The sequence below is a fragment of the Oncorhynchus tshawytscha genome, unplaced genomic scaffold (assembly GCF_018296145.1).
Source record: "Oncorhynchus tshawytscha isolate Ot180627B unplaced genomic scaffold, Otsh_v2.0 Un_contig_1256_pilon_pilon, whole genome shotgun sequence".
NCBI classification, from domain to species: domain Eukaryota; kingdom Metazoa; phylum Chordata; class Actinopteri; order Salmoniformes; family Salmonidae; genus Oncorhynchus; species Oncorhynchus tshawytscha.
Genome location: NW_024609555.1, coordinates 170001 through 185000, shown reverse-complemented (window position 1 = coordinate 185000; position 15000 = coordinate 170001). Strand labels below are relative to the sequence as shown.

The 15000-nt window shown below is 44.8% G+C and overlaps 1 protein-coding gene across 1 annotated transcript in view; it reads left to right on the top strand.

Moving 5' to 3' along the window:
- Window positions 1-15000, top strand: part of LOC121845138 (voltage-dependent T-type calcium channel subunit alpha-1H-like) — a gene marked incomplete at its 5' end in the record, with an annotated part of 117814 nt that overhangs the window by 25191 nt on the left and 77623 nt on the right. Inside the window, 5 exon segments of the mRNA XM_042315882.1 lie at window positions 5671-5763; window positions 7575-7813; window positions 10528-10694; window positions 14037-14269; window positions 14352-14514. Coding sequence (XP_042171816.1) covers window positions 5671-5763; window positions 7575-7813; window positions 10528-10694; window positions 14037-14269; window positions 14352-14514 — 895 coding nt within the window.

Sequence of the window (15000 nt, the reverse complement as noted above, 5' to 3'; positions counted from 1 at the left end):
AAGATAAAGCATAGCAGTGTGAGCAGACAACACAGAGTTACACATGGAATAAACAATTAATAAGTCAATAACACAGTAGAAAACAAAGGGGGAGTCTATATACAATGTGTGCAAAAGGCATGAGGAGGTAGACGAATAGTTACAATTTTGCAGATTAATACTGGAGTGATAAATGATCAGATGGTCATGTACAGGTAGAGATATTGGTGTGCAAAAGAGCAGAAAAGTAAATAAATAAAAACAGTATGGGGATGAGGTAGGTGAAAATGGGTGGGCTATTTACCAATAGACTATGTACAGCTGCAGCGATCGGTTAGCTGCTCAGATAGCTGATGTTTGAAGTTGGTGAGGGAGATAAAAGTCTCCAACTTCAGCGATTTTTGCAATTCGTTCCAGTCACAGGCAGCAGAGTACTGGAACGAAAGGCGGCCAAATGAGGTGTTGGCTTTAGGGATGATCAGTGAGATACACCTGCTGGAGCGCGTGCTACGGATGGGTGTTGCCATCGTGACCAGTGAACTGAGATAAGGCGGAGCTTTACCTAGCATGGACTTGTAGATGACCTGGAGCCAGTGGGTCTGGCGACGAATATGTAGCGAGGGCCAGCCGACTAGAGCATACAAGTCGCAGTGGTGGGTGGTATAAGGTGCTTTAGTGACAAAACGGATGGCACTGTGATATACTGCATCCAGTTTGCTGAGTAGAGTGTTGGAAGCCATTTTGTAGATGACATCGCCGAAGTCGACGATTGGTAGGATAGTCAGTTTTACTAGGGTAAGCTTGGCGGCGTGAGTGAAGGAGGCTTTGTTGCAGAATAGAAAGCCGATGCTTGATTTGATTTTTGATTGGAGATGTTTGATATGAGTCTGGAAGGAGAGTTTGCAGTCTAGCCAGACACCTAGGTACTTATAGATGTCCACATATTCAAGGTCGGAACCATCCAGGGTGGTGATGCTAGTCGGGCATGCGGGTGCAGGCAGCGATCGGTTGAAAAGCATGCATTTGGTTTTACTAGCGTTTAAGAGCAGTTGGAGGCCACGGAAGGAGTGTTGTATGGCATTGAAGCTTGTTTGGAGGTTAGATAGCACAGTGTCCAATGACGGGCCGAAAGTATATAGAATGGTGTTGTCTGCGTAGGGGTGGATCAGGGAATCGCCCGCAGCAAGAGCAACATCATTGATATACACAGAGAAAAGAGTCGGCCCGAGAATTGAACCCTGTGGCACCCCCATAGAGACTGCCAGAGGACCGGACAGCATGCCCTCCGATTTGACACACTGAACTCTGTCTGCAAAGTAATTGGTGAACCAGGCAAGGCAGTCATCCGAAAAACCGAGGCTACTGAGTCTGCCGATGAGAATATGGTGATTGACAGAGTCGAAAGCCTTGGCAAGGTCGATGAAGACAGCTGCACAGTACTGTCTTTTATCGATGGCGGATATGATATCGTTTAGTACCTTGAGTGTGGCTGAGGTGCACCCGTGACCGGCTCGGAAGCAAGATTGCACAGCGGAGAAGGTACGGTGGGATTCGAGATGGTCAGTGACCTGTTTGTTGACTTGGCTTTCGAAGACCTTAGATAGGCAGGGCAGGATGGATATAGGTCTGTAACAGTTTGGGTCCAGGGTGTCTCCCCCTTTGAAGAGGGGGATGACTGTGGCAGCTTTCCAATCCTTGGGGATCTCAGACAATATGAAAGAGATGTTGAACAGGCTGGTAATAGGGGTTGCGACAATGGCGGGGGATAGTTTCAGAAATAGGGGTCCAGATTGTCAAGCCCAGCTGATTTGTACGGGTCCAGGTTTTGCAGCTCTTTCAGAACATCTGCTATCTGGATTTTGGTAAATGTTGGCCGAGGTTGGAGTAGCCAGGCGGAAGACATGGCCAGCCGTTGAGAAATGCTTATTGAAGTTTTCGATAATCATGGATTTATCGGTGGTGACCGTGTTACCTAGCCTCAGTGCAGTGGGCAGCTGGGAGGAGGTGCTCTTGTTCTCCATGGACTTCACAGTGTCCCAGAACTTTTTGGAGTTGGAGCTACAGGATGCAAACTTCTGCCTGAAGAAGCTGGCCTTAGCTTTCCTGACTGACTGCGTGTATTGGTTCCAGACTTCCCTGAACAGTTGCATATCACGGGGACTATTCGATGCTATTGCAGTCCGCCACAGGATGTTTTTGTGCTGTTCGAGGGCAGTCAGGTCTGGGGTGAACCAAGGACTGTATCTGTTCTTAGTTCTGCATTTTTTGAACGGAGCATGCTTATCTAAAATGGTGAGGAAGTTACTTTTAAAGAATGACCAGGCATCCTCAACTGAGGTCAATGTCCTTCCAGGATACCCGGGCCAGGTCGATTAGAAAGGCCTGCTCACAGAAGTGTTTTAGGGAGCGTTTGACCGTGATGAGGGGTGGTCGTTTGACTGCGGCTCCGTAGCGGATACAGGCAATGAGGCAGTGATCGCTGAGATCCTGGTTGAAGACAGCGCAGGTGTATTTGGAGGGCCAGTTGGTCAGGATGACGTCTATGAGGGTGCCCTTGTTTACAGAGTTAGGGTTGTACCTGGTGGGTTCCTTGATGATTTGTGTGAGATTGAGGGCATCTAGCTTAGATTGTAGGACTGGCGGGGTGTTAAGCATATCCCAGTTTAGGTCACCTAACAGAACAAACTCTGAGGCTAGATGGGGGGCGATCAATTCACAAATGGTGTCCAGGGCACAGCTGGGAGCTGAGGGGGTCGGTAGCAGGCGGCAACAGTGAGAGACTTATTTCTGGAGAGAGTAATTTTCAAAATTAGTAGTTCGAACTGTTTGGGTATGGACCTGGAAAGTATGACATTACTTTGCAGGCTATCTCTGCAGTAGACTGCAACTCCTCCCCTTTGGCAGATCTATCTTGACGGAAGATGTTATAGTTGGGTATGGAAATCTCTGAATTTTTTGGTGGCCTTCCTGAGCATGGATAACCTCATCACTCAGAGACAGGTATATACCCAGCTATAGCCTAGCATGGATAACCTCATCACTCAGAGGCAGGTATATACCCAGCTATAGCCTAGCATGGGTAACCTCATCACTCAGAGCCAGGTATATACCCAGCCTAGCATGGGTAACCTCATCACTCAGAGCCAGGTATATAGCCAGCTATAGCATGGGTAACCTCATCACTCAGAGCCAGGTATATACCCAGCTACAGCCTAGCATGGATAACCTCATCACTCAGAGCCTGGTAAATACCCAGCCTAGCATGGATAACCTCATCACTCAGAGCCAGGTATATACCCAGCATAGCATGGGTAACCTCATCACTCAGAGCCAGGTATATACCCAGCTACAGCCTAGCATGGATAACCTCATCACTCAGAGCCAGGTAAATACCCAGCTATAGCCTAGCATGGGTAACCTCATCACTCAGAGCCAGGTATATACCCAGCCTAGCATGGATAACCTCATCACTCAGAGCCAGGTATATACCCAGCCTAGCATGGGTAACCTCATCACTCAGAGCCTGGTAAATATCCAGCTACAGCCTAGCATGGATAACCTCATCACTCAGAGCCTGGTAAATACCCAGCCTAGCATGGGTAACCTCATCACTCAGAGCCAGGTATATACCCAGCATAGCATGGATAACCTCATCACTCAGAGCCAGGTATATACCCAGCCTAGCATGGATAACCTCATCACTCAGAGCCAGGTATATACCCAGCCTAGCATGGGTAACCTCATCACTCAGAGCCTGGTAAATACCCAGCTACAGCCTAGCATGGATAACCTCATCACTCAGAGCCTGGTAAATACCCAGCCTAGCATGGGTAACCTCATCACTCAGAGCCAGGTATATACCCAGCATAGCATGGATAACCTCATCACTCAGAGCCAGGTATATACCCAGCCTAGCATGGATAACCTCATCACTCAGAGCCAGGTATATACCCAGCCTAGCATGGGTAACCTCATCACTCAGAGCCTGGTAAATACCCAGCTACAGCCTAGCATGGATAACCTCATCACTCAGAGCCTGGTAAATACCCAGCCTAGCATGGGTAACCTCATCACTCAGAGCCAGGTATATACCCAGCATAGCATGGATAACCTCATCACTCAGAGCCAGGTATATACCCAGCCTAGCATGGATAACCTCATCACTCAGAGCCAGGTATATAGCCAGCCTAGCATGGATATTCTCATCACTCAGAGCCAGGTATATACCCAGCCTAGCATGGATAACCTCATCACTCAGAGCCAGGTATATACCCAGCCTAGCATGGATAACCTCATCACTCAGAGCCTGGTATATACCCAGCTACAGCCTAGCATGGATAACCTCATCACTCAGAGCCAGGTATATACCCAGCCTAGCATGGATAACCTCATCACTCAGAGCCTGGTATATACCCAGCTACAGCCTAGCATGGATAACCTCATCACTCAGAGCCTGGTATATACCCAGCTACAGCCTAGCATGGATAACCTCATCACTCAGAGCCTGGTAAATACCCAGCCTAGTTTCAGAAGAGCTGCAGCTGACCTACTGGGACTTTGCATTTATGCGTGTGTGTGTGTGTGTGTGTGTGTGTGTGTGTGTGTGTGTGTGTGTGTGTGTGTGTGTGTGTGTGTGTGTGCGTGTGTGTGTGTGTTGTTTGTATGTGTGTGCTCGGTCATCCTAAAGGACATGGCAGCAACTTCTGTTAATCTGGTGCAGAGAGTCATTTCAACGAGGATAAGGGGAGTTGAGGAGTGACTGCAACAGTCGTTTCAACAGGGATAAGGGGGTTGAGGAGTGTCTGAAGGGGTCGTTTCAACAGGGATAAGGGGGTTGAGGAGTGTCTGAAGGGGTCATTTCAACAGGGATAAGGGGGTTGAGGTGTGACTGAAGGGGTCGTTTCAACAGGGATAAGGGGGTTGAGATGTGACTGAAGGGGTCATTTCAACAGGGATAAGGGGGTTGAGATGTGACTGAAGGGGTCGTTTCAACAGGGATAAGGGGGTTGAGGAGTGTCTGAAGGGGTCGTTTCAACAGGAATAAATGGGGTTGAGGAGTGTCTGAAGGGGTCGTTTCATCGGGGATAAGGGGGGTTGAGGAGTGTCTGAAAGGGTCGTTTCATCGGGGATAAGGGGGGTTGAGGTGTGACTGCAGCATGTCTGTATGCTACCTTACAATTGGCTCAGTCCTCCCCCCCTCCTCTCCCCTGTGACTATTCCCCAGGGCCTTCAGAATGTATCCAGTTTACAATTGGCTCAGTCCTCCCCCCCTCCTCTCCCCTGTGACTATTCCCCAGGTCGTTGTTGTAAATGAAAATGTGTTCTCAGTCAACTTACCTGGTAACCTAAGGGTTAAATAAAAAATATGTTCCTGTGGTCTGTGTATTAGCAGGTCTGCTGAGTACTGCTTTCATGTCTCTATAACAATCCCCATCCTCTCTGTTTCTCTTTCTCTCCCTCTCTCCCCTTCCCTCTAACTCCCCCTCTCCCTCTCTCTCTGTCTCTCTCCTACCCCCTCTCCCGATCCCTCTCTCTACAATCTTTCCCTGTCTCACATCCTCTCTCCCTCTCTCTCTCCTTCTCTCTCTCTCTCCTTCTCTCTCTCTCCTTCTCTCTCTCTCTTTCCTTCTCTCTCTCTCCCCCCCTCTCTCTCTCTCTCTCTCCCCTCCCTCTCCCTCCCCCTCTCTCTAGGTGATAACCCTGGAAGGCTGGGTGGACATCATGTACTACGTTATGGATGCTCACTCCTTCTACAATTTTATATATTTTATATTCCTCATCATAGTGAGTATATATATATATTTTATATTCCTCATCATAGTGAGTGTATATATATATTTTATACTGCTGAATACTGTACATATATATATATATATATATATATATATATATATATATATATATATATATATATATATATATATATATATATGTTACACTGCTCGGCTATAGCCCTGTGGACTTTTCATCTCTCCTAGTTGATGCCTAGGCTTTAGTTCAGCAGGCTAATACAGAGGACTTGGGTTCAACCCCAGCCGTCTGTCCTTCTCCTCTCCTTCTGCAGCTTGGCGGTGACCTAGTTTCTCTACAGCACTTTGAAGTAGGGTGGAGGAGGAAGAGGGTGCTTGTCAGGCAGAGTCTGAATCACACAGACGCCTATACAGAGCACAGTATAGAATCAGAGTACAGTATAGAATCAGACAGACACTGATACATACTACAGTATAGAATCAGACAGACACTGATACATACTACAGTATAGAATCAGACAGACACTGATACATACTACAGTATAGAATCTGAGTACAGTATAGAATCTGGGTACAGTATAGAATCAGAGTTCAGTATAGAATCAGAGCACAGTATAGAATCAGAGTACAGTATAGAATCAGAGTTCAGTATAGAATCTGAGTACAGTATAGAATCAGAGTTCAGTATAGAATCAGAGTACAGTATAGAATCAGGGTACAGTATAGAATCAGAGCACAGTATAGAATCAGAGTACAGTATAGAATCAGAGTTCAGTATAGAATCAGAGTACAGTATAGAATCAGGGTACAGTATAGAATGAGACAGACACTGATACAGAGTACAGTATAGAATTAGGGTACAGTATAGAATCAGAGTACAGTATAGAATCAGAGTTCAGTATAGAATCAGACTACAGTATAGAATCAGAGTTCAGTATAGAATCAGACTACAGTATAGAATCAGGGTACAGTATAGAATCAGGGTACAGTATAGAATCAGAGTACAGTATAGAATCAGAGTTCAGTATAGAATCAGACTACAGTATAGAATCAGAGTTCAGTATAGAATCAGACTACAGTATAGAATCAGGGTACAGTATAGAATCAGAGATCAGTATAGAATCAGACTACAGTGTAGAATCAGAGTACAGTATAGAATCAGAGTACAGTATAGAATCAGAGTACAGTATAGAATGAGACAGACACTGATACAGAGTACAGTATAGAATCAGGGTACAGTATAGAATCAGGGTACAGTATAGAATCAGGGTACAGTATAGAATCAGAGTTCAGTATAGAATCAGAGTACAGTATAGAATCAGAGTACAGTATAGAATCAGTTCAGTATAGAATCAGAGTACAGTATAGAATCAGACAGACACTGATACAGAGTACAGTATAGAATGAGACAGACACTGACACAGAGTACAGTATAGAATCAGAGTACAGTATAGAATGAGACAGACACTGACACAGAGTACAGTATAGAATCAGAGTACAGTATAGAATGAGACAGACACTGACACAGAGTACAGTATAGAATCAGAGTACAGTATAGAATGTGTGTATGTTTCTGCTTGGCCCTGTGTCGGTGGGTTTTCCAATTTATGATTAGTGAAGTACGTCTCGCTATAGTAGTTTTCCCATCGTCTTTACTCTCTCTAACGCTGTGTACATTCTTGGTCGTCCCTCCCTCCCTCACTCTCTCTCTCTCTCTCTCTCTCTCTCTGTCCCTCCCTCCATCCCTCCCTCCCTCCCTCCCTCCCTCCCTCCCTCTCTGTCTCTCTCTCTCTCTCTCTCTCCTCTCTCTCTCTCTCCCCCTCCCTCCCTCCCTCTCTCCGTCAGGTGGGCTCTTTCTTCATGATCAACCTGTGCCTGGTAGTCATAGCGACCCAGTTTGCGGAGACGAAGCAGCGTGAGAACGCGTTGATGCGCGAGCAGCGAGCGCGTTACATGTCCAACGACAGTACTCTGGCCAGCTACAGCGAACCGGGATCCTGCTACGAAGAGATGCTGAGATACGTTTCACACCTCTACCGTAAACTGATCCGACGAGTACAGCGCATGTACACAACCTGGCACAGGTAGGACGACAACGACGACAACACATTCATTATTATTATTTCAACTTATTTTTGAAAGTCTTTTTAGTTTTCAAATATGTATTTACACGACTACCTATTCTATACAGAGCCTTCGGAAAGTTTTCAGACCCCTTGAATTTTTGCACATTTTGTTTAAATTACAGCCTTATTATAAAATGGATAAAATAAAAAAAAATCTGTTAGCAATCTACACACAATACCCCATAATGACATCACAATACCCCATAATGACATCACAATACCCCATAATGACATCACAGTACGCCATAATGACATCACAACACCCCATAATGACATCACAATACCCCATAATGACATCACAATACACCATAATGACATCACAATACCCCATAATGACATCACAGTACGCCATAATGACATCACAATACACCATAATGACATCACAATACCCCATAATGACATCACAATACCCCATAATGACATCACAATACCCCATAATGACATCACAGTACGCCATAATGACATCACAATACACCATAATGACATCACAATACCCCATAATGATATCACAATACCCCATAATCATCAAATCAAATCAAATCAAATTTATTTATATAGCCCTTCGTACATCAGCTGATATCTCAAAGTGCTGTACAGAAACCCAGCCTAAAACCCCAAACAGCAAGCAATGCAGGTGTAGAAGCACGACATCACAACCCATAATGACATCACAATACCCGTAATGACATCACAATACCCCATAATACCTTATTTACATAAGTATTCACACCCTTTTGCTATGAGACTTCAAATTGAGCTCAGGTGCTTCCTGTTTCCATTGATCGTCCTTGAGATGTTTCTGAAACTTGATTGGAGTCCACCTGTGGTAAATTCAGTTGATTGTACATGATTTGTAAAGGCACACACCTGTCTATATAAGGTCCCACAGTTGACAGTGCATGTCAGAGCAAAAACCAAGCCATGAGGTTAAAGGAATTGTCTGTAGAGCTCAGAGACAGGATTGTGTCAAGGCACAGATCTGGGGAAGGGTACCAAAACATTTCTGCAGCATTGAAGGTCCCCAAGAACACAATGGCCTCCATCATTCTTAAATGGAAGAAGTTTGGAACCACCAAGACTCTTCCTAGAGCTGGCCGCCCGGCCAAACTGAGCAATCGGTGGAGAAGGGCCTTGGTCAGGGAGGTGACCAAGAACCCGATGGCCACGCTGACAGAGCTCCAGAGAACCTCTGTGGAGATAGGAGAACCTTCCATAAGGACAACCATCTCTGCAGCACTCCACCAATTAGGCCAGACGGAAGCCACTCCTCAGTAAAAGGCACATGACAGCCCACTTGGAGTTTGCCAAAAGGCAACTAAAGGACTCTCAGACCATGAGAAACAAGATTCTCTGGTTTGATGAAACCAAGATTGAAATCTATGGCCTGAATGCAAGCGTCATGTCTGGAGGAAACCTGGCACCATCCCCACTGTGAAGCATGGTGGTGGCAGAATCATGCTGTGGGGATGTTTTTCAGCGGCAGGGAGACTAGTCAAGATCGAGGCAAAAATGAACGGAGCACAGAGACATCCTTGATGAAAACCCCTTCCAACAGGACAACAACCCTAAGCACTTAGCCAAGAAAACACAAGAGTGGCTTTGGAACAAGTTTCTGAATGTCCTTGAGTGGCCCGTACTTGAACCCGATCTAACATCTCTGGAGAGACCTGAAAATAGCTGTGCAGCAACGCTCCCCATCTAACCTGACAGAGTTTGAGAGGCTCTGCAGAGAAGAATGGGAGAAACTCCCCAAATACAGGTGTGCCAAGATTGTAGCGTCATACCCAAGAAGACTCGAGGCTGTAATCAAAGCCAAAGGTGCTTCAACAAAGTAATGAGGGTCTGAATACTTATGTAAACGTTTTTAGTTTTTATAAATTAGCAAACCTGTTTTTGCTTTGTCATTATGGGGTATTGTGATGTCATTATGGGGTATTGTGATGTCATTATGGGGTATTGTGATGTCATTATGGGGTATTGTGTGTAGATTGATGAGGGGGAAGAAAACAATTTAATTAACTTTAGAAAAAGGCTGTAACGTAAAAAATTATGGAATAAGTCAAGTGGTCTGAATACTGAAGGCGCTGTATAACTTCCTGTTCTAGCTGACTCGTTGTAAAAGTGAATAAAGCCCAGGATAAGTTCAACTTCCTGTTCTAGCTGACTCGTTGTAGTGAATAAAGCCCAGGATAAGTTCAACTTCCTGTTCTAGCTGACTCGTTGTAGTGAATAAAGCCCAGGATAAGTTCAACTTCCTGTTCTAGCTGACTCGTTGTAGTGAATAAAGCCCAGGATAAGTTCAACTTCCTGTTCTAGCTGACTCGTTGTAGTGAATAAAGCCCAGGATAAGTTCAACTTCCTGTTCTAGCTGACTCGTTGTAGTGAATAAAGCCCAGGATAAATTCAACTTCCTGTTCTAGCTGACTCGTTGTAGTGAATAAAGCCCAGGATAAGTTCAACTTCCTGTTCTAGCTGACTCGTTGTAGTGAATAAAGCCCAGGATAAGTTCAACTTCCTGTTCTAGCTGACTCGTTGTAGTGAATAAAGCCCAGGATAAGTTCAACTTCCTGTTCTAGCTGACTTGTTATAGTGAATAAAGCCCAGGATAAGTTCAACTTCCTGTTTTAAAAGTGAATAAAGTTCGTCCTGCTTCCTGTTTACATGTGCGTCAGTAAGCGTCGTAAGAAGGTGAACCCTAACGGAGGAGGAAGTGGTCCGGGGGTCGGCCGCAGAACATCCGGAAACGCTCCCTGGCTCCGCCCTGTACACAACCTGCTGCAACATCACCAGCGCCACCACTGTCGGCACAGCAACGGAGGACACACCCCCGTAGCAACAGGTTCGTAGACTAGACCAGTAAACAAACAAACTGTGCAGTCAGACGTCAGACGGCTGTCAGATGTGTTGTTAAATACCTAACCGGGCGTTGTGAGATCTGGCGTTGGCTGCGATGTTGTCGGGGGAACAACACGACCAGATTATTGTTCTCGGGGTACAAATGTGGCCGTGCGCAATACAGAGGGAATATGGACGTGGATCTTCACGAAGAGATTATACGACTATAGGACTTTAGATTATACTACGGTGGAATAGGACTGTGGATTATACTACAGTGGTGTGGAATAGGACTGTGGATTATACTACGGTGGAATAGGGCTGTGGATTATACTACAGTGGTGTGGAATAGGACTGTGGATTATACTACGGTGGAATAGGGCTGTGGATTATACTACGGTGGAATAGGACTGTGGATTATACTACGGTGGAATAGGACTGTGGATTATACTACGGTGGAATAGGACTGTGGATTATACTACGGTGGAATAGGACTGTGGATTATACTACGGTGGAATAGAACTGTGGATTATACTACGGTGGAATAGGGCTGTGGATTATACTACGGTGGAATAGGGCTGTGGATTATACTACGGTGGAATAGGACTGTGGATTATACTACGGTGGAATAGGGCTGTGGATTATACTACGGTGGAATAGAACTGTGGATTATACTGCGGTGGAATAGGACTGTGGATTATACTGCGGTGGAATAGGGCTGTGGATTATACTACAGTGGAATAGGACTGTGGATTATACTACGGTGGAATAGAACTGTGGATTATACTACGGTGGAATAGGACTGTGGATTATACTACGGTGGAATAGGCTGTGGATTATACTGTGGATTACAGTGGAATATGACTGTGGATTATACTACGGTGGTGTGGAATAGGGCTGTGGATTATACTACGGTGGAATAGGACTGTGGATTATACTACGGTGGAATAGGGCTGTGGATTATACTACAGTGGAATAGGACTGTGGATTATACTACGGTGATGTAGAATAGGACAGTGGATTATACTACGGTGGAATAGGACTGTAGATTATACTACGGTGATGTGGAATAGGACTGTGGATTATACTACGGTGGTGTGGAATAGGACTGTGGATTATACTACGGTGGTGTGGAATAGGACTGTGGATTATACTACGGTGGTGTGGAATAGGACTGTGGATTATACTACGGTGGTGTGGAATAGGACTGTGGATTATACTACGGTGGTGTGGAATAGGACTGTGGATTATACTACGGTGGTGTGGAATAGGACTGTGGATTATACTACGGTGGTGTGGAATAGGACTGTGGATTATACTACGGTGGAATAGGGCTGTGGATTATACTACGGTGATGTGGAATAGGACTGTGGATTATACTGCGGTGGAATAGGGCTGTGGATTATACTACGGTGGAATAGGACTGTGGATTATACTTTGGTGGAATAGGACTGTGGATTATACTACGGTGGAATAGGACTGTTGATTATACTACAGTGGAATAGGGCTGTGGATTATACTACGGTGGTGTGGAATAGGACTGTGGATTATACTACGGTGGAATAGGACTGTGGATTATACTACGGTGGAATAGGGCTGTGGATTATACTACGGTGGAATAGGACTGTGGATTATACTACGGTGGTGTAGAATAGGACTGTGGATTATACTACGGTGGAATAGGGCTGTGTTATACTACGGTGGAATAGGACTGTGGATTATACTACGGTGGTGTGGAATAGGACTGTGGATTATACTACGGTGGAATAGGACTGTGGATTATACTACGGTGGAATAGGGCTGTGGAATACTACGGTGGAATAGGACTGTGGATTATACTAATAGGTGTGGATTATACTACGGTGGAATAGGACTGTGGATTATACTACGGTGGAATAGGGCTGTGGATTATACTACGGTGTGGAATAGGACTGTGGATTATACTACGGTGGAATAGGACTGTGGTGGAATTATTACTACGGTGGAATAGGACTGTAGATTATACTACGGTGGAATAGGACTGTGGATTATACTATGGTGGAATAGGGCTGTGGATTATACTACGGTGGTGTGGAATAGGACGGTGGATTATACTACAGTGGAATAGGACTGTAGATTATACTACGGTGGAATAGGGCTGTGGATTATACTACGGTGGTGTGGAATAGGAATGTGGATTATACTACGGTGGAATAGGACTGTGGAATAGGTGGAATAGGACTGTGGATTATACTACGGTGGAATAGGACTGTGGATTATACTAAGGTGATGTGGAATAGGACTGTGGATTATACTACGGTGGAATAGGACTGTGGATTATACTACGGTGGTGTGGAATAGGGTTGTGGATTATACTACGGTGGAGTAGGACTGTGGATTATACTACGGTAGAATAGGACTGTGGATTATACTACGGTGGTGTGGAATAGGGTTGTGGATTATACTACGGTGGAATAGGACTGTAGATTATACTACGGTGGAATAGGACTGTGGATTATACAACGGTGGTGTGGAATAGGACTGTGGATTATACTACGGTGGAATAGGACTGTAGATTATACTATGGTGGAATAGGACTGTGGATTATACTACGGTGGTGTGGAATAGGACTGTGGATTATACTACGGTGGAATAGGACTGTGGATTATACTACGGTGGAATAGGACTGTGGATTATACTATGGTGGAATAGGACTGTGGATTATACTACGGTGATGTGGAATAGGACTGTGGATTATACTACGGTGGAATAGGGCTGTGGATTATACTACGGTGGAATAGGACTGTGGATTATACTACAGTGGAATAGGACTGTGGATTATACTACGGTGGAATAGGACTGTGGATCTTTGCCTGAATGAATCTAATGTTCATGATGAATTGATTAGGTCTTTACCTGAATCTAATGTTCATGATGAATTGAATAGGTCTTTACCTGAATCTAATGTTCATGATGAATTGATTAGGTCTTTACCTGAATCTAATGTTCATGATGAATTGAATAGGTCTTTACCTGAATCTAATGTTCATGATGAATTGATTAGGTCTTTACCTGAATCTAATGTTCATGATGAATTGATTAGGTCTTTACCTGAATCTAATGTTCATGATGAATTGAATAGGTCTTTACCTGAATCTAATGTTCATGATGAATTGATTAGGTCTTTACCTGAATCTAATGTTCATGATGAATTGATTAGGTCTTTACCTGAATCTAATGTTCATGATGAATTGAATAGGTCTTTACCTTAATCTAATGTTCAGGATGAATTGAATAGGTCTTTACCTGCCGTGAAAAGATGTCTGACTTACATTCATTAATTAAATCAACATAATGTCTCCTACAGGTGGGGAGGAGCTGGAGATGAGGTCACTTCCTGTCCCTTGTCGTGACCCCTCTGTGACCCCTGGGCTGGGGTCGTCTCTCCTGGGTCGTCTGAACGGAGGAATGAACTACCCCACCATCCTGCCCTCCTTCGTCTGCAGCTACCGCAGCTTCACCCCCAAGCCCATCCCCACACACCCCCACAAGCCCCTCCCCACACAGCCTCACATTCCCACACACCCCCACAACCCCCTCCCCACGAACCTCCACAGCCCCCTCCCCCACATACCTCCACGGCCCCCAACCCATACAACCTCACATCCCCCTCCCCACACAGCCTTACAGCCCCCTCTCCAGACACCCCCACAGCCCCCAACCCACACAACCCCACATACCCCTCCCCACACAGCCCCAGAGGCCCCTCCCCACACAGCCCTCGCCCCTCTCAGAAAACAGTCCGGACCCCCTCAGCAAGCTGCATCAACTCATGGGACAGCACAGTAAGAGCCATCTCTCTCTATATATATACACAGTATTTCTATAGTAGAACTAGCAAGAACCATCTCTCTATATACACACAGTATTTCTATAGTAGAACTAGTAAGAACCATCTCTCTATATATACACAGTATTTCTATAGTAGAACTAGTAAGAACCATCTCTCTACATACAGTATTTCTATAGTAGAACTAGTAAGAACCATCTCTCTCTCTCTATATATATATATACACAGTATTTCTACAGTAGAACTAGTAAGAACCATCTCTCTACATACAGTATTTCTATAGTAGAACTAGTAAGAACCATCTCTATATATATATATACAATATTTCTATAGTAGAACTAGTAAGAACCATCTCTCTATATACAGTATTTCTATAGTAGAACTAGTAAGAACCATCTCTCTACATACAGTATTTCTATAGTAGAACTAGTAAGAACCATCTCTCTACATACAGTATTTCTATAGTAGAACTAGTAAGAAC